The following is a 20,836-nucleotide window of genomic DNA, read 5'->3' as shown; positions in this document are numbered from 1 at the left end:
GGAAGGTTTATTTCTTACAAGATAGAGATTTCAGTCCATATTGGCTCCAAGGCAAAATGGTATCATTGAGGAGGGGCAGCTTTCACGGTGGCCACAAACAGCAAGTGTGAACAGCAGAAGAGAGAGAAACCACGCCTTCTTCCCAGTTATACTCTACCCAGCTGCAGCACTCACACTACCAATCCCAGTGCCAGAAAACGAACCAGTCATGAACACCAAACTCAACCCAGACCACGATTACATGAGGCGTAAGTGGGGGCCATCGGGGTGCACTGTGACACAGGCATTAACTGACTTCCAAGTGGCGGGCACTCTGCCAGGCCGGTACCAAGGCCTACACTGAGAGTCAGATGCTATCGTTACAACTTGTCACGATCCCAACTCACTGGTATTACTCCCTTCCTGCCCAACCTTCAGAAAAATGCTGCCTCTGTTCACATCATCCTGCTCTTCTCCCGAGGTGCTTCCCTCTACCTCAGTCACCTACCACAGCGCCTAACACAGGCTCAGCCCACACACGCACAAAGCAGCCACGTATGACCAACTTGAGAAAATAAATTCCACAGTCAGAGTTTCCCTCAGAATGGGTATAAATTATGGTATATCTTACCATAAAGACAGGATGGTTTTATTAGCTCCAAATTACAATTAATGTCACTTTCATTAACTAAGAGAGATCACACTGCACTCAGGACCAGGGGATAACCATCCTAACCCGACAGTGTCTTTTTTTTTTTTTTTTGTCTTTTTCCTTTTTATCAGTACCGGGGATCGAACGCACGACTGCCTGCTTGCAAGGCAGGCGCTTATGCCGCTGAGCTAAATCCTCAGCCCCCCAACAGTGTCTTAAATGTCCTCTGGAGACAGTGGTGGCGATAGTGAAGGAGGCCATGTGACGATTTTCTCTGAAAAGGCATCTGTTAGCCAGGTGGGAGTGGAGAAAGATAAACTGAAGGAATTCAGTGAGAACAAAGGCTCAAAGGCATAAAAGAGACCAGTTCATAAGACCAGAAATTTCTGCATATGATTAGAATAACATAGCCTTTAAGAAGGTTAAAAAAAAAAAAAAAGAAAGAAATCCAGAAGACTGAGCAGTTAGGATGAAACAGGTAAAGGACCCTCTCTACCTGCCAGGAGAAAGCAGGCCTCATGGAAAGAGATGGTTTTTAAAATCATTTAGCCTCCCTGACTCAACATGTCCTTGGGTTTGTACTTTTTTTTTTCTTTTCTTGTTATCAGTTCCGGGGATTGAACTCACAACTGCCTCCTTGCAAGGCAGGTGCTTATGCCGCTGAGCTAAATCCCCAGCCCATGTCCTTGGGTTTGGAAAGCACATCAATTAAATTGTGTGGGCCTAACCCATAAATGTGATATGAAAAAATAAATCTATAATCTACTCCACAAAATGGTGACAATGGACACAGAAAACCTAAATGAGACCCTGGCACACAATAAATTAAGACTGTTTCTAGAAACTGAAAAGAATGGGAAACTACTTCAAAAGCAGTAATTCAGATACTTGGCATTCAGGACCAAGGGCAGAGAACCAGGAACCAGAGTGGGTTGACTGGAGAAGGACAGGCTGGCAGGGGTGTCGCCAAGGGAATTCAGCAGTAACGGGAAGCCATGGTGGAGTGGGGGAGTGTGCGTGGCAGCGAGGGAGGTGTCACACAGCATCGGAGGTCAGCAGCTGAAAGCCAACAGCTGAGGCTGGAGAAGATACTGGAGAAGAGGCAAACAGTCTTGGGTTTTCCTTTGTTTGTCTTGTTTCTTCTCCTTGTCCTCCTCCTCAGTGGTTTGCTATTCAGTACTGAGAGTCAAATCTAGGGCCTCGTGCAGCTAGAGAAGGGCTCACCCAGCACCATTCCCAGCTCTTGAAGGTCTCTGGACACAACCCTGGGGACTGGCTCCTTTCTTTAAAAGATCCCTTTAGTTAGGGTCTGCCCTAAAGCCATGCATTCTGGCAGGGAAGCCTTGACTAGCGCATGTGTCTCCCACTCACCAGACTTGGGGAGTGCTTGTGCCTTCACTAATGTGCACCCCACACTTGGAGAAAGCAAACAGTGCCCAGAGCAGGCAGCCAAGGCAGAGAGGGCAGCAGCTGAGGTCAGGGCACACCCTCCAGATGGACACCCTTCCTCCGTCAGCACCAGCTCTGCTGGCCTTGCCACATGAGGCCAGTTCCATCTTTACTGTTTCTCTCTCACATAAAAACATGATCTTTGGTGCTTGAATGAAAAAAATGAGGCTTAGGTGTTTAACTTAACACCAGTCTTTTTGTAAGCAGGCTATGTTCCTATTTTTTTAAGGACATACTGTATTTTGTTTTTTAAAGTAAAACCAATGATTTTTAAGAAGACCACCAAAAGCGGCTAGGGGAAAACCAACCTAAAATATTCCTTTAAATAGAACTATTTTGGAACAAATTATGATTTTGTTTCAAAGCTACTCCTAGGGCACATCAAAACCTCAGTTCTGATTCCAGCACAGCCAATGAGAGGATGCCATGCCCAAGAGGTGCTCAAAGCTGCAGGCAGGTAGAGAGTCCTGCAGTAGAGCCAAGTCCAAACACTGAACTGCAGCCTGAACTGGGACGATGGCACAGGCAGGCCAGATCTAGCACCTGAGCCTGGCGAGGATATGGTACCTCCCAGCTCCTGCCGCAGCACAGCTCCCAGGAGAGCCCTGGAATTCAGCCAGGAGCCCAGCAGAGACCAAAGCCCTGGCTCCTACAGTGCTTCCGCCACAGCAGCTCTAATCCAAACACCAGGGACACCACGTCCTGGCGAGGCCCCAACAGCTCTCCCTGAGGGCAGAGGAAGCCCACAGTCCACCTGGGACAGAAAGCAGAAAATGGGCCATCAAGGTCAGTCAGGTGCACACCTCCTGGAGGGGATTCGCTGATGCTCCTGTGGACGCCACAGCTCCCTGTGACTCATCTGCAGGTTCCTGAGGACCCACAGAGCACAGATGCACCTGACCCCTGAACCCGCCACCAACTACACTATCCCCTCAGGGAGGGGCCATTCCCACATCAGGACAGGGACAGAGCAGACTCAAGATGGGCTTCGAGCCAACAGAAGCAAGTGCTGAGCCCCAAGGTTCCTGGTGTGGCCACCTGTCACCACCTACAGTTGGTGCAGCTCTGTAGGAGCTCGCCCGGGGACCAGGATTGCCCAGCTTCCTCGTGGGCAGCATGGACACAGGTGTACAACCCTGCAAAGGAAGGAGCTGATTTAGCAGACTGCATGCCGTCCATCATATTACAGTTCCTTAGGGAAAACATTACGCAATAGTGTAAAGACTGCAATATGACTAATTTGTGGCACAGCAGTTGTATAAGTGCACATTAGAACCAGCAATTGGGGTACTCGTAAAATTTCCGTATTAAAACTCAGGGAGTTGCTGATTAAGCTATGAACCTTAGAAGAAACACCACAGGTGCAAATGACTCAAAGAAAACATCCACTTTATAACTGGTTATTTAGGGTCAGCAGGCAAACAATGTAGAAAATGTCATCAAAAATTATCTGAAAAAATAGATGTCACCAGACAGCCATGAAAAAAGTCAAAAACATTAGGTTTTGTGCACTCCAAAAACCAGCTGTTTTTATGTATTAAATGTTTTAAAGAAATTCACACATAGAAATAAATTTAATGGACTATATTTATTATTTTAATAATTTTAATGACTATGACTAGTATTAATATTTATGTTTGGGCAGTAATTATTAAAATTCCAGCAGCTAATTATATTTAGTCCATTTATAGACTTTTTATTAATTTTATTAGGAAAAATTTTATTAGTAAATGAAAGTGATGTGATGGGTCCATTTGTAAAGCCAGTGGCACAAGCTGCCTAATGGGACAGCCTTGGTCAGGCTATGCAAATAGGACTATGAGGTCTCACTCTGGGCCTGAAAAGACCCAATGGAAAAAAACCCTCCAGGTCAGTGTCCTCAAGGAATTACAGATGCAAACACATTCGACAAGATACTAGGAAACAGAAAGCAACAAGTCATCAAAAAGATCACATATCGGGGCTGGGGATTTAGCTCAGCGGCATAAGCGCCTGCCTTGCAAGCAGGCAGTCGTGAGTTCGATCCCCGGTACCGATAAAAAAGGAAAAAGAAAAAAAAAAAAAAAAAGATCACATATCATCATCAAGCAGGTTCCATCCCAGCTCCAAGATCGTTCAACGTATGCAAATCAATAAATGTAACGCACCACAGAAACAGAAGCAAGGACAAAACCCGCACGATCATATCAATAGATGTGAAAAAGGCTTTCAACAAAATCCAGCACCCCTGAAGAATAACAAATACTCTGAAAAAAACAGGTATAGGACTATATCTGAGCACGATAAAAGCTATTCATGATAAACCAAGTCACCATCAAATTAAATATGGAAAAGTGATAGTATTCTTTCTAAAATTAGGAACAAGACAAGGATGTCCATTATTACTTCTATTCAACACAGTACTTGAAACATTTGAGCAATTAAGAGAAAAGAATAAAATGGCCATGTATGCAGAAAGAACTCAAAATTTGACATGATACTCTACACAGAAGATTCACAAAATTCTACCAAAAATAAATATCTTAGAATAACTAGTTTCAGCAATATAGAATATAAAATCAACACACAAAACTCAATGAACTCAGTGAGAAAGAAATTATGAAAATATCATTCATAAAAGCATCAAGAGAAAGTAAATACTTTGCAATAACCTAACCAAAGAAGTCGACCTCTACAATAAAAACTTCAGTACTCAGAAAAAAAAAGACTAAAGGAGATATATCAGAAAATGGAAAAACGTCTCCTGTTCCTGGATAGGCAGAACCAGTATTGTCAAAATCACCACATCCCTCAAAAATTATACATAGACTGAATCAATTCCAATCAAAATACCAACAGCATTCCTCATAGAGCTAGAGAAAATCCTAAAATCATATGGAAACAGAACAGCAAAAGCAACTTTGAGCAATAAGAACAAAGCAGGAGACATCACAATACCAGAGTTTCTATTCTATATAGTGACCGTCATTAAGAACAAACAACAGACTTCCTGGAAGATGGCGAAGTGGGAAGCAGCAGAGAAAACAACCTCTCTGAGAGTCCCCACCAGATACTGGAATACAGGAAGGCAGTAGGTGCCCTGCACACAGGAAGAATCAGAAGTACAAACTGAAGTCCACAGAGAGAGTTAAAAGAAAAGCTTCAAGGAAGAAGAAGGCAATAGTCAATAGTCTCACTACATAAGAAGAGCTGCTAGAAACTGGGGACGCAGGGGCCCAAGGAAGGTGACAGCTGCAGACCCTGGAGGTCTCTGCAGAGAGACACAGTAGTGAAGAGTAGCAGCGGACAAGGAGGACAAAACTGGCTGGCGAGGAGTGCAGAGGACTTAGTCCTCCAACAGGAGAGCGAGATTCGCTGAGAGTATTTTAGACACAGGCCAGATAAGCCCAGAACTCAGAACTGCTGCCACCTTCCTCAGCAGCACTCAGCTGGGCTCAGTTCCAACAGGAACTGCTTGGAAGGCACCAAGCTCAGTAAGTCTGGTCTCAGGGCAGGCCTGCTGAGATTACCCACTAGGTTGCCAAAAAGCTAGTACTGGCCTGCTGGGATTGATCGGCACTATCTGGCACTGTCTCCATTGATTGTCTCCTAGCGAAACCAGACAGGATGCTGAAGTAGACTTTTTCTTTTTTTTTTTCCTTTTTTCTCTTTCTCCTTCATTGTTTTTATGAGTATGAAAGTGGTTCCTAACCTCTCTGTCCATGAGTTTCTTTTCTGTTCTTCCTTTTATCTCTTCTATCTTTCTTTTCCTGCAGTCTTCTGTACCAGTTTCCCAAAGCTGGCGTGATCCTCCTTTGTCTTCCAATCTTCCTTTTAATTTCTTTCTCTTTGTCTACTTCTCCATTTTCTCCTTAAGCCATTTTAAATTTTAACACCCAAGGGCAAAATTGACATATTACAGACTTAAATACTGCATATAATTATCTGGTTTGTTTTACATTTTGTTAGATAATCACAAATCTAGTTCACACAGTTAAAACTTGCAAAGAGTTGGTTTAGTTCATCATTTTCTAGGCTATGTTCAATGCTATTGGTACCACTATAGCCAAAACTTACATAATTGTTCTAAACTGCTGTTTGTCCTGGTGTTAAGATTAATTAAGAGTCACAGAAAATACTGTGGCACAGTGCCACAAAACCAGGGTCTAGACCAAACAAGCAACAACTTCTCAGCTCCAACAAACTGAAGAGATAGGATATCTTGCAATGGACTCAAAACCTGAACACCAGCTACACCTAGAAGATACCTCAGAGAAGTAGTCATCACCTAAGCAACAATAACAATAACAAGCAACACCTAACAATAAAGCAACCCACCATAGGCAACTTATAAGCATTACCCCAGAATTTAAACTAAGAAAAAAAGAAAGGAAGAAAAAGAAAAGAAGACACTAAAGCAAAATGCAACCCCAGACATTCAGTTCACCAAAGGCAAATGCAGGAGCAATGAGGTGGGGTAATCTGGAAGCCCTTCACCAGGCAGGCCTCTCTAGAGTGGAAACAACAAAGCAACTGAATGAGGCTCTGGAAAGAATGAAATCAGAAACAACTTTCGAGGTAACTACAGAAATTACTAAAATGCACACCACACTTAGTGGCTTTAAGGCAGACACAGACAAAAAGACAGATGAGTTTAAGAAAATTATGGAAGAGCAGCATAGGAAAGAAATGGAATCCATAAAGCAAATTCAAGCTGATATCCAGGAGAATAAAAACTCCACTGAAAATATTTGAAGCACAACACACCAATGTGAGGACAGGAAGAGCAGGCTAAGCCAAAAGCTCATATGAGGAAGAAAATTATAAAGATCAGAGCAAAAAAACAACACACTGGAGACTAAAAAACAATGCAAAAATGAATGAAGCAAAGAGTTGGTTCTTTGAAGATTAAATAAAACTGACAAATCTTTAATTAACCTTATCAAAAAAAGGAAAGACTCAAATCCCCACAATTAGGAATGAAAAGGGTGAAATCACAACAGACCCTGAAGAAATCCAGAAGATCATCTATACCTACTTTGAAAACTTGTATTCTAAGAAGATGGAAAATATAGAAGGACAGATTCCTAGATACATATGAATTACCAAAGCTGAATAAAGAGGATATAAAAATCCTGGGCTGGGGTTATAGCTCAGCAGCATAGCGCCTGGTATGTGCAAGGTCCTGAATTCAATTCCTACTATCACCCAAAAAAATAAAAAAAAAAGACATACAAAATCCTAAATAAACCAGTATCAACCAATGAAATCAAAGGTGTAATTAAAAACCTATCAATGAAGAACAGCTCTGGTTCTGACACATTCACTGCTGAATTCTACAAGAAATTTAGAGAAGACCTAACACATCTCAAACTCATTAGTGAAATTGATAAGGGACACAATACTCCCAAATTCATTCCTGGAAGCAAGCATTACCCTGATACCAAAACCAGAGATAGATCAACTAAGAAAGAAAATTACAGGCCAATTTCCTAACGAACATTGATGCAACAGTTCTCAATAAGATACTGGAAGATTGCAGCAAATCATCAAGATTGTACACCATGATCAAGTGGGATGCATTCCAGGAATACAGGGATGGTTCAACATACATAAATCCATAAATGTAATACATCATAGTAACAGAGCCAAGGACAAAAATCATAAGATCATCTCAATAGATGCAGGAAAAGCTTTTGATAAATGTCCAGCACACATTCATGGATAAAAACCCTACAGAAAACTGGAATAGATGGTCTTTGTCTCAATCTGATATAAACCATCTATGCCAAACCAACAGCCAACATCATACTAGTAATGGACAAAAACTGAATTCTCTCTAAAATCAGGAACAAGACAAAGATGTCTACTGTCTCCACTTTTATTCAACCATAGTCCTGGAAATTTTAGCTGGAGCAATTAGATAAGAGGAAGAAATAAAAGGAATAATGATGGGAAAGGAAAAAGTTAAACTATCATTAGTTGCAGATGACCTGAGACTACATAGAAGATCCCAAATCTCCACTAAAAACCTGGTAGATTTAATAAGCAAACACAGTAGCATAGCTGGATACAAAGTCAACACTCAAAAATCAACAGCCTTGGGCCAGAGATTTAGCTCAGCAGCACAAGCACTAGGCCGTAAGTTTGATCCCTGGTACCAAAAAAAAAAAAAAAAACAGCCTTCCTATATATAAATAACAAGCTCATCGAGATAGAAATTAGAGAAGCAACACTTTTTACAACAGCATCCAAAAAATGAAACAGCTAGAAATTAATCTAACACAGGATGCAAAAGACTTCTACATTGAAAACTCTGAAAAAGGAGATTGAAGAGGATATTAGAAAATGGGAGAGCTATCCCATTTTGGGTAGGAAGAACCAATATAGTGAAAATGGCTATTTCCCAAACTGTTATACAGATTCAATGTAATCCAAATCAAAATTCCAATAGCATATCTCACAGAATTAGAGAAAGAAATCCTAAAATTCATCTGGAACCAGAAGAGACCTAGTGCAAAGGCACTTCTGGGCAACAAAGGCAAGGCAGGAGGCATCACAATCCAGACTTGAAGTTATACTAGCAAAAAAAAAAAAAAACCAGCCCTTTATCTTGGACAAAAGTGCCAAACTCATTCACTGGAAGAAAGACAGCCTCTTTAATAAATGGTGCTGAAAAAATGGCTCTACACGCACCAAAGATTAAAACTGAACCCGTATCTTTCACCATGCAGTAAGCTAAAATCAGAATGGATCAAAGATCTTAATATTAAAACGGAAACATTAAATCTGCTGGAAGAAAAAGTAGGTACAATTCTTTAAAACATTGGCATAGGCAGAGATTTTATGAACAAACCCCAATTGCACAAGAGCTATCACAAAGAATCAACAACTGGGATCTCATTCTACTGAGAAGCTTTTGCACAGCAAGAAAAACTACCAACAGAGTGAACAGACAACCCACAACATGGGAGAAAATGTTTGCCAGCTGTTTCTCAAAGGATTACTATTGAGAACATATAAAGAACTCAAAAACATCAGTCCTCCCAGATTAAAAGAATCAATCCAAAAATGGGCATCTGAGATGAATATACACTTCTCAGGTGAAGAAGTACAAATAGCAAATAAGTGAAAAAATGTTCAACATCACTGGTCATTCGAGAGATACAAATTAAAACAACACTGAGGGGCTGGGGATTTAGCTCAGCGGCATAAGCGCCTGCCTTGCAGGGACCCGGTTCGATCCCCGGTACCAATAAAAATGAAAAAGACAAAAAGAAAAAAAAAAACACTGAGATTCTACCTCACCCCAGGAAGAATGGCTACTATCAAGAAATCAAGCAGTAACAAATGCTGGAGGGGATGGAAGACAAAAGGAGCGACCGTCTGTATAAATCAGAGTGAAGGTTCCTCAAAACCCTAGGCCTAGAGGTCCCAGTAGACCCAGCTCTTCCCCTTCTGGATATTTTCCCAAAAGAACTAAAAGCATCATACTACAGTGATATATGCGCACCCATGTTTATAGCAGCATAGTTTATAGTAGCCACATCTTGGAAACAACCTAAATGCCCATCAACTGAGGAATGGATAAAAAAGATGTGGCCTTTTTATTCAACAGAGTACTACTCAGCCATAAAGAAGGATAAACTGGAGACTTTTATAGGTAAATGGATAAAACTTGAGAAGACCATACTCATAAGTGAAATAAATAAGACACACATGTAAATATCATATTGTCTCACTAGTGTGAAAAGCTGAAAGAAACATTTGTATGTGTGTATGTATACATATATGTACATAAAGAAATAGTTAAGATAGTTACACAACTGATTTCTACAAGTTCGCTAAAGGGAAAGATTTGTGTCAATACTGCTTGGGCAACTGAATGCAGATGTCTTGTGCTCTGGGTGAAGATTTTATGAACAAGATTTTATGATTTGGGGATAACAATGCATAATATATGTACCATCGTCACCCCGATTGAGGTGTTTTGATTTTTTTTTTCTCTTTGAAATAAAATGGATTTGAAAAAAATAAATAGAAAACATCAAAGATGCAATATGCTGCCCTCTACTATCAGAGGTGCCCACACATAGGCTTACTGGGCTCTTGGAAAAACTAACAATACAATAAGCTGACAGGCCACATCTAATATTTGTTCTTGCTCTTTCTAGGGAATACGGAAAATAAAGACCATGGATAGCATTAAATACATGTCAGATTAGTTTTTCTGTATGAATGATGCAGTTACAATTGTTATATTTGGGTCAATTTCTCCAAGGCCCAGCTTTTCCAACAGAAATGTGGAGTAAGAACTGAATAAAGGGGGCCAGGGATGTAGCTCAACAGCACAGCACCTGCCTGCAGAGCACAGGTCCCATTTCATTTCCCATACCAAAACAAGAAAACAAATAAGGTAATATATATTAGTGACAGCACAAAAGAGCATGTTGCACACCCAATTTCATCACCGTTATCTATAAACCAGAGAACAGGACAGATCATTAAATAAAAAGTACAAGGGCCAGGGGTTTACCTCAGTTAGCGTAAGCACCTGCCTGGCAAGCACAAGGTCGTGAGTTCAATCCCCGGTACAAAAAAAAAAGACATATGATTCACCAAGTTCTCAGTGGGCTTTTTATGGGGGGAGGTGGGTAATCCAGAACTCAAACCCAGTGTGCTGTCCATTCTGGACTAATGTTCTACCACAGAGCTACTCCTCTAGCCCACAATATTATTTTTTAAAGTAACCACTAGCACAGTCAAAAGGATTTCACTTTTAAAAAAAAAAAAGGATTCTGCTATTCTGCTCAGAAAAATTAACTTGTACAACTTTACAAGGAAATCATGCAATGATTTTGAGGAGAGAGTGGAATCTGCTATTCTGCTCAGAAAAATTAACTTGTACAACTTTACAAGGAAATCATGCAATGATTTTGAGGAGAGAGTGGAAAGATACAGCATTAAATGCAGCCAAGTATTCATCAAGCATGCATTCAATACTTCCATTCATACAACCAACAGTACTGTGCACCACATATCACCGCCAATTATGTGGAATTAAAGGTTTTTAACTGAAGATTTTTAAACAGATACATAAGAAGCAAAAGAAAATCTCACCTGGGTTCTGGCTATAGAAAGGTCCACCGTTCACCTGGGGCTGAAGGCCGGCCTGCGAACTGATGGAGGGTGGGCGGCGGTAGGGCAGGGAGCCCCCAATGGTGGGCGGTGTGTGGCGGGAGGCCGGCCTGTTCATGCTGTAGAACTGAACCGGATGGCCTGGGGAGACCAACAGAGACCGCAGGTGAGGAGATGTGCATGTGCACTGCCCAAATCATTCTCCAGTTACTGAATGTGACAGTGTGTGGTCCAATACATTGCTATCATAAAATCAACGCAAGAGGAAAAGTGTGCTCGGCCAGCACTGCACCAAAGCACAAAAGCAGGGAGATTAAAAATAAAAGGGAGTGGGGAGGAAAGGGGAAAAAAAGATCCAGAGGCATTATGTGCATACTGCAATTCCCTCCAAGGAATGGCATCACTGTGCCCTGCAAACACATGCTGATAAAAATTAAAACTTAACAAAACAGCAAGAAATAAACGAAACTAAGACTTGTGTTTGGCAAAATTACATCTAGATAGGTAACTAGTTAGCATTAAGATTTCACCGACCATGTATGCGGTTTCCAAAATCAGCACAACTAAATTAACTAATGTTCCTGGCCTTTGCTGTGGTCTGAGCGTTCCCCAAAGCTCTTCTGTATAGAACCGCTCCCTGGATGGACAGGTAGTCGGACAGACAGACAGGCAAAGCGGCAGTGAGGACGTCAAGCTGCTCCCCAGAAGAGACGGAGGGGTTCCTGAGGAGAAAGGGCACTCGGCCCACCCACTGCCAATGCCAATCTCTCTTCTCTCCATGCCTCCTCCCAGTGATGCCTGCCTCCCACAAAGCCCGGAGGAAGAAGGGCCCAGCCAGGCCGGACTCCCGGCCTTCACTGCGTACGTCCTGTTTGCCTGCAGAAACAGTTTGATCTGCTTTGCTTGGTTCAGTTTTGCTTTGTTTGGTTTTTGCTGTCCTGAGGATTGAACCCAGGGCCTTTGCACTGACTTACACCAACTAGCATTATTTTTGTTTTTGTTTTCTTTTTTAGACAAGGTCTCCCTATGTTTCTAAATTGCCTGGGCTGGGCTTGAACTTGAGATCCTCCTGTCTCAGCCTCCCAGAATGCTGACATTATAGGGCATGCATGATCAAGCCCAGCGAGAAGCAGATTTCTCCTGTTTATAAGTTAGCTCCTGATATGCTATGATAACAGCACAAATTGAACTGAGACAATTCCTTTCCTATAACAAAGCAGCTACTCAATGCTGGAACTAAACAAGGTAAGAATGATGCTGAGAAGGAAAAAAGAAAAATGTCTGACACACAATCTTACTCCAAAATAATATTGGTAGGTATAATACAATTATAATGTAGCAAAGAATTTTTTAAAGGAAAACTGTTTCAGTAAGATGTCTGATGACATAATTCCAAATCAAATATATTTTTATCCAAAAATACCCATCTCAAAAGTTAATTACTGTCTTAAAATTAGTTTATGAAAAAGCTAAAATACAGAGTGGATGCACATCATTCATCACACCTTCCCTGAGCCGTCAATTCCCTAACACAATTTTGCTAACTTTTTTTCCACACAGGCCATAGCCCCCTACTCTAACCCCACTCAAGGCCTTGTGCAAACCACGTAAGCATTCCAGCACTAAGCATCTCCACAACTCTTTTTTCCTACATGGCATTCTGAGATAGGGTTTCACCAAATTGCTCAGGCTGTCTTTGAACTCAAGATCGTCCTGCCTCAGGGGCTGGGGGTTTAGCTCAGCGGCATAAGCACCTGCCTTGCAAGCAGGCGGTCGTGAGTTCGATCCCCGGTACCCTGGCAGCTTCCAAACTGTGCCTTGGCTTTCCCTTACTTGGTCCCATGTACCCCCCAATCAGCTGAGGACCTGTTAGAGTACCAGAACACCAGGAGAGAACATTCAGCAAGCAGCAGACAGGGGCGGAGGAGATAGGAGAGCAGAGGAAGCAGAGGGGAAGAGAAGAACAGGGGAGGGCAAGGAGGGGGGAGGGAGGAAACCCTTCGGACACTCTGTCCTTTTGCCATGCTTACAGAATGTTCCACATCGGTAGACTGCACTGTGGGAACCCCGTCAACATGTAAAAGCTGGATCCACAAGGAGTCGTACATACTCATTTCACGATGTATTAAAATCTGCTACCCAGTGATGCACACGAAACCTGGAATACCCAAGCCCACACCTGACCCATTACCAGCTGCAGGCACTCAGTAACATGATCAACAGCAGGCAGGCAAGGCGGGCAGGCTGCAGTCAGCCACTGGGACTACCAGGCAGAAACGCAATACTGGCACTTAATAATGAAATCCAGAACAGACCAGGGTCCTTGAGTTAAAAACACTTGGTGATGATGCCAGGGATTTAGCTCAGCAACATAAGCACTTGCCTGGCAAACATAAGGCTCCAAGTTTGATCCCAGTTCCCCCCCACCCAAAATCAGTGATTAATACCACTGTGAATTTAATGCCATTAGATTCAGTCTAAATTTTCACTTAAGTTAGCAATCTGCAGTGGTTCAACGACAGTGCATGAAAGAAGCAGTATTTGTAACATTAGCATGGCATTTACCTTGTTTGGGGGTTTAGAAAAAACTGGCTAGTCACCAGAGACCTAACTACAAAACCTAAAATTCAAAACTTGCAAAAGAAAGTCAGGTGGAAGAAAACACATAAAAATTTATGACCACAGTTAAAAAGTTCTCACAAAATCACAATCCACAGAAGAAAAAAAAAAAAAAGACAAACTGTACATAATGAGTACAAAGAACTTCTGCTACTGGAAAGGCTCCACTAAGAATATGAATTAAAAATGAAAGAAAATATTTCACAAAATGAAAGAAAATATTTGCAGTTCACATCACTGATAAAGAATTCAAAATATAAAAATTCACTGATAAGGAAAAAAACTTACAAGGAAGATGGGGAATGTTTTGGGAGGCTGAGGCAGATGATAGCAACTGTGAGCCCAGCCTGAGCAGCTTAGCAGGATAAAATAAAAAGGGCTGGGGGTACACACCAGTACGAGAGCCTGAGGCCAGTGCCCAGCTCCAAAAGAGGGGTTGGCACCCCACAACAAACATCACACACCACCAGGGTAGCTGAAGTTAAACACAGAACACCAGGAACCAAGTGGTGGTAAGGGTGCAGCTAAAAAGCTCACACATTGCTGGTAGACACACAAATTTTACAACCACTCTGGGAAACCATCAGGCAGCTTCTGTGAAATTCAACATAGCTCATACCACAAGCTAGTGCACAGGTACTCCAATGAAATAAAACTGTGTTCCCAAGAAACCTGGATGTGAACTGTTATGGTGCTCAAAACTAAGGACAATCCAAATGTTCCCCAACTGGCAAAGAGAGATTCTGGTACATCACATGAAAGCACACCATGCAGAAATAAGAACAAAACACACAAACACACACACACACACACAACATGGCTACATCACCAACACCAGACCCAGAAAGCTGTGCAGCACATACTTGCATTTATATAAAACGAATGCAAAACAGGGGCTGGGGATTTAGCTCAGCGGCATAAGCGCCTGCCTTGCTAGCAGGCAATCCTGAGTTTGATCCCTGGTACCGATAAAAACGAAAAACACCAAAAAAAAAAAAAAAACAAATGCAAAACCTACTGAGGGGTCACAAGAGGCTTGACGAAGGCCTGGCCAAAAGGGAATGACAGATGCTCCTAGGATAATAAGACCACTCCATGTCTTCACTGTGGTGATGGTTACATGACTGTATGCATTTGTCAAAACTCTCAAACACATACACACTAAAAAGGTGAATTTTATCTTACATCAAACATTATCTGGTGATCCAAAGACAACTTTAAACAGGTGTGTACAGTGATACTCCAGAACTCTGGGAGGCTGAGAAGAGAAAATCACAAATTCAACCCCAGCCTGGGCAACTTAACAACTTAGTGAAAACCTGCCTCAAATTTTAAAATGTGGTGGTTCATACCTGTAATCCCAGCACTTGGGAGGTTGAGGCAGGAGGACTGCCATGAGTTCAAGGCCAGCCAGGGATACATAGTGAGACTCTGTCTCAAAAACAACAACAAAAAGTGAAAGAAAAGAGAACTGGCCAGGAATGTGGGCAAGTGGTACTAGGTTCACTCCCCAGTACCACAAAAAGAGACAACTATATGAAAAAGATTATATCAATATAAATCACTAAGACACTTATCTTGTTTTTTATTTTAAAAACTGTACTTTCAAGCTGGCCATAAGGGCACATGCCTGTAATCCCAGCACTCAGGAGGGTGAGGCAGGAAGCAGGGAGGCAGGAGGATCATTGTGAGTTCGAGACCAGCCTGGGTTACAAAGTGAGCTCAAGTCCAGCTTAAACTGCATAGCGAGACCCTGTCCTAAAAAAACCAAAGAATAAAAACTTTACTTTCTCATATGTGAATAAAAAATTATTCACATAACAAATATTTATTTGATGAACACTATGAGTCAGGCATCTGTTATTACATTATTATTGATTACTAAAATGCTGGCTCTTAGCTGGAAGCAATCTGTCCTTTCTGCAGTCAAGGTCAGGACATACTCTTTACTAACACAAAAACACAAGATTTTGAAAGTTAACTAGATAGTTTTATTGGAGACCACTATGACACAGCTCTGAGCAGAATTTAAAATGAACTGATTGGCTTTCTGTGTTTTATCTGTTCAGTCTTTTCTAGGCCTGGGCCTCTTGCCTGTCGATGGGAGCTGATTCCTATGAGTGACTCTCTATGAATCACTGGTCCCAGCTGAGGCCTGTAGTGGCCTGTGATGCCACAGAAACTTCAAAAGGCAAGGTGAGGCCACAGCTGAGGACACCTGCCTGGCTCAGGCATCCTTGAAGTAGATAGAGACTGTGGCTGCAGGTCTCTCATACCTGCAGTCTCACTCCTACCATAACGTAAATGTCATCCTGGAGATGAGATGGCTCTCCTAAACTGGCATAATTTACCACTTGGAAAAGTCTTTGAAGTGACTCCCAAAGTCCTGCTCATTTCCCATGCTTTCCTCAGTATCCCCGCTCTTCGTTTGGAGATGTAATAAATATGAGCAGTCCAAAGAGGCTCCTTGTCTCAGCTCTCATTTTTGTGGAAGCATCGAAAACTCTGCAGAGTGTTTTGATCCTCCCAGAGCCCTAAAATCATACCACTTGTCTCATTTATTTAAGCCCTTACTGTACATTCATTTGGGAGATTGGGGATCTAGGCCAGGTCCATGATAAATTTGGCCTAACAAGTTGTACCTTACTTAGAACAAAAAATAATGTTTACATCTACCCTCCACAGAAAGCTTTACAAATACTATCACAGAAGCTATTCCAACAGAACACTGTATAAAATCCAATTTAGCTAAAAGTGTCTATTAAACATGCAAACAGCTGGCTAGGAAAGCAAAGCTGAGTCTGGGAAGTACTTTGCTGACAAGCTAAAAAGCTGATGTACACACACACACATACACACACGTACGTTTTATAATAGATAAGAACCTGCTTACTAACCAGCTTCGAATTAACTGTTCAAATGTGTTTTCTAGCAATTGAGTGTTTTACGCCCCATCAAAACAGATTTAGTTGCAATTTTAAAACACTAAACACACCAGTCAGCTTTAATAAACCTGGTTAAGTTCACTGTGCAAGCTTTCAGTTTCCAGTGCTGCTAAGGTATGCAACAGATTCGGTCACAACAAACTTTGAGAGGCTCTCAAATCGCTATGGAAAATATCTCCTGTAAAACACACCTTGGAACTTTTATAATTCCTTAACCTGTAACACTTCTAGCGACAATTTCTCAAAACCGTAGTGAAGATTGCTCCATATGAAATTCTCAAGCGTTAAACAAATGAAATTCAATGTTTTTAATATAGCTGTACTATCCTACTTGAAAAATGTAGGAGGAAGTCCTGGTTTTCCCAGGATACTTACTCCATGGTCACATGCGTTTACAGTCATGCATTATCCGACCCCTTTCCACAAACACAGTGCGGCCACAGTGCACCCCCCTAAGATGCCGTCCCTGTCTGGTTCCGTGCACCAGCCAGGACTCACCTGCGGGTGGGTTGGAAGACACAGGAGGCGCTGCAGAAGTGAAGCTGTCGGCAAGGGTCTGGGCGCCCCCAGCAGCAGCGTCCGGGGCGGCCGAGGGGACGGGGGCAGCGGAAGGGGCAGATGGCATGGGGGGCGCGCCTGCAGGGGCGGCACCGGCGGGGGCTGCAGGAGAGAGCGGAAGGGTGAGGCAGCCGCTCCGGCGGGGGCGCGGCGCCACCCCGAGGAAGAGGGGCGCGGGCAAGGCCAGCGGCGACTCCAGGCGCACGCCGCTTTCCTACCTCGCCCTACCCTCTCCTGTCCCAGCCAGGCCAGGCCAGGCCAAGCGCAACGGACCCAGGGCCTCCCCGCCTCCTACATCACAGAACCCCGATTGCAGGACAGCATCCCGCAGCTCACCCCCAAACGGAAGGCAGAGAGGGCACCGCGATAACTTACCCGGGAAGACGCTGGGAGGGGACGGCGTGGGCACGGCAATGGGGACCCCCACGCTCCCGCTGCCGCTGTTCTCCCGGCTGCTGCTGCGGCTGCTCGGGTGGCTTCCTCCGCTACTGCCGCTGCTGCTGGGAGACAGAGCCGGGGTGAGCGCTCGCACCGGGCGTCCGGAGGTCCTGCAGAGAGCACGACTACACAGGGGCACTCGGGAGCGTTAGCTCTGCCACGAAACTGGGGGAACGCTGAGCTCGTTAAGCTTGCTTTAACATCTTTTAGTAAGATGTATTAAGGAAACTGACAGAGAAAAAAATGCTCCATGAACGTAAATCAAAAATGCTGGAGCTCAACATAACAAAATACACAGCATCTCTTTATATTCCAGTCTGTGCCTATCTGAAGAAACATCATAAAAACATTTCCCTCAGCAACTTCTCTAAATTTGTAACCGCTTGTTACACTACCCCAAACTGGTACTGTCAGGTATAGTTTTTCATCTGTAAAGTTCCACCAAAAAACAACTTGAAATTGGCCACATTTGGTGCATAATTGGTTTGCAGATCAACTGAACGATCGTCTCGGTGTGAAGCCTGACTGTGAGCAGTGTGCCTGGTGTCCCACTTCCTGACTGCCGAGCCAGGCGAGGGTGGGCGTCAGAGGCCGTGCGGGGGCGGAGTGGGGGAGAGCTCAGACCAGCACGGGAGGCGGGCGGGTCGCGGTGCCGGGGCAGCGCGCTCGGCGCCAAGGCGGAGGAAATACCTGTAGGTTCGATTTCTTTGATTGACAGAAGCTGTCCTCACAGGGCTCTGCTGCGAGGGAGCCGTGTTACGGGTTGGGCTAGGAACGTAATCATTTGGCACCACTGGAGGACGCACTGGCTCCAGGGTGCGGTAGGGGGAGTGCCGCCTACAAAAAGAAGAGCGCACGGATGTGTGGTTAAGCAGTCCCCAAGCTGCTGCAGTGAACGCGAGCTGTAATCACACTCGGACACCGTGCTCGGACAGGTTACCAGGTTCAGGCTTTCCTGGGGTCGCGCCCGGCACCGCCAGAGTTCTGGTGCGCATGCGCTGTCAGCTCTCACCCGTCAAGCGCGTCTCGCTGGGCTAAAGCGATTTGTCCCTGCATCCTGAGAGCTTCAAGGTTCCCCACCACACACGCCAAGGCTTTCGGGCACTGCCTTCTCCTGGGCTGCTTCAGTCCCGCACTTTCGTTGGTCGCCGCCCGGCGCCCTGCGTGAGATCACTGATGGGGAGCCCCCTCGCCCCTCGCTCCTCGCTCCCTAACCGGGACGTTCGAAGCCGGTAAGACAAGTCAAGATTTGGGGTCCACAAACCCACACTCAGGAGTCAACACGAGCCATAGAAAGTTAGCTCAGGTCTTCTTACAACACTGAATGCACAGGACTTGAAGTCCGTCTATACACAGAAATGTCACCTTCCACTCTCACCACCACATTCTCTCAACTTTGACCCTGACCTCTTCCCTCTTTCCCTCCTCAGAGTCTGACACTTAGAAAAAGAGAGAAGAAAATTCCCAAAGACCACCTGAGCAGGCGGGAGGGTGCGCACCTGTAGTGTCAGCACTTGGGGGCCGCACCGAGCCCCGCAACTGCGGACCAGCCTGGGCAACACAGCGGGACCCAGGCCAAGAAAGTGAAAACACCCGAACCCTTGGCCCACCTCACTGCACTGTAAAAGGCAAGCCAGACGGTCGTGCCTGACATGTATTTCCCTTTTTTCTCAATTTCTCCTTTTAAAGGAAGAGATTAAGAAGGGTAAGAAAGCAAATATAGGATTATAACAGAAAATAAGGTGCATATGGGAACACTATTAGTTTTCATCTCTTTTTAAAGTTTACAAATTCTTTGTGACAGTGATAAATATAAAACATCTGGTCTTTCAAAGAATCAAAACTAGGGGCTGGGGATTTAGCTCAGCAGCATAAGCGCCTGCCTTGCAAGCAGGCAGTCGTGAGTTCGATCCCTGGTACCGATAAAAAATGAAAAAGAAAAAAAAAAAAAAGAATCAAAACTGGCATCTCAAGACGTGAAAACCAGAGCTGTGTTCTCTCTCAGTAAGGCTGGCTTGTTCCTCCAAGAGGCTCCCGAAGCATCCCTGAGATCCCCCTCCAAGGGGCTCCCAGAGTGGCTCTGAGACGCCCTCTGCCCTCCAAGCCCACTCGATACTGCTCATTAGTTTTCAGCGGCAACGGGACCCATGTAATGCAAGCCACTTCTAAGTCTACGACCCTCTAAGTCTCCTCACATAAATGCAATGCATACTTTGGTAATTAAAAAATAAGAGGTACCAGATGGGATACTGGATCAAAGAAAAATAATAATAAACAATGTCGGGACTCTGGATTTAAAATACCAAAACTGTATGTCTGAAATTTTAATACGAATATAAAAACAAATTAGAATTTCTAAACATTTCTTTAAATGTTTAGACAATGCTTCCCAGATAGTAAAAATGCTCTATTTCATCTAAGAAGAAAAAAATCTTTCTTAATTGAGAACTGAGTGAAGGAACAAGGAACAAGGACAGCAGTTGAAGCCTGGGAAGTCCAGCCATGACCGCCACTCCTTAGTCAAAGGTGCTGCAGAACCACTGTTGCCCAGGTAAAACACATATGAAGCTATAAGCAAATCTTCAAAATCTGGGAGCAAAACAAAATTTTACTTTATTTTATTAGAGAATAAACAGATATCTAACTAATATTTTGCTTTGGTTTTGTTGGGAAGTTGTTTTGTTGGTGGTGGTCCTGGGGTCCAGGACCTTCAGTAAGCAGCCCAAGCTGGGTTAGCAACCCTCGTGTTTCAGCCTCCCAGAGTGCTGGGATTACAGGTGTGCGCCACCATACTAAGCATCTTGATTTAATGCCTAACAAAATCCAATAGGCACTATACACACAGTACAAATGCCAACATTCCACAAAAAAGTAGCTCCTCTTGATCTCCCTACTCTCACTTCTGTACTACTCTACTCTCTAGCAGCATCATTCCGCCTGAAAATCAAGTCTGTTTAGTCCACCAGAACCTTCCTCTCTATGCTAAGCAGAAATTTTCTGACCACCTCCAATAAAGTCATCCTACTCCTAGGTGATAATCATTTTTGGTGTTTGTTTCCACTGTCCTAACTGTAATTTC

General features: G+C 43.6%; 1 protein-coding gene across 35 annotated transcripts in view; it reads right to left on the bottom strand.

The window, feature by feature from the left end:
• Positions 1 to 20,836, bottom strand: part of Abi2 (abl interactor 2) — a 96,098-nt gene that overhangs the window by 12,458 nt on the left and 62,804 nt on the right. For 11 of the 35 annotated variants that reach the window (XM_063237327.1, XM_063237329.1, XM_013157448.3 and 8 more), the window contains 4 exons: positions 18,448 to 18,594; positions 17,695 to 17,819; positions 17,260 to 17,421; positions 11,180 to 11,338 (listed from right to left, as the gene is read on the bottom strand). In XM_063237327.1, coding sequence (XP_063093397.1) covers positions 11,180 to 11,338; positions 17,260 to 17,421; positions 17,695 to 17,819; positions 18,448 to 18,594 — 593 coding nt within the window. The remainder of the gene's footprint in view (positions 1 to 11,179; positions 11,339 to 17,259; positions 17,422 to 17,694; positions 17,820 to 18,447; positions 18,595 to 20,836) is intronic. The other 24 variants (XM_063237328.1, XM_063237330.1, XM_063237309.1 and 21 more) reach the window with 3 other exon arrangements.

Source organism: Cavia porcellus, unplaced genomic scaffold (assembly GCF_034190915.1).
Source record: "Cavia porcellus strain 051 isolate PalLab524CR breed Dunkin Hartley unplaced genomic scaffold, mCavPor4.1 scaffold_26, whole genome shotgun sequence".
NCBI lineage: Eukaryota > Metazoa > Chordata > Mammalia > Rodentia > Caviidae > Cavia > Cavia porcellus.
The sequence above is the reverse complement of the archived record's forward strand: the minus strand, read 5'-3'. Positions and strand labels throughout refer to the sequence as shown.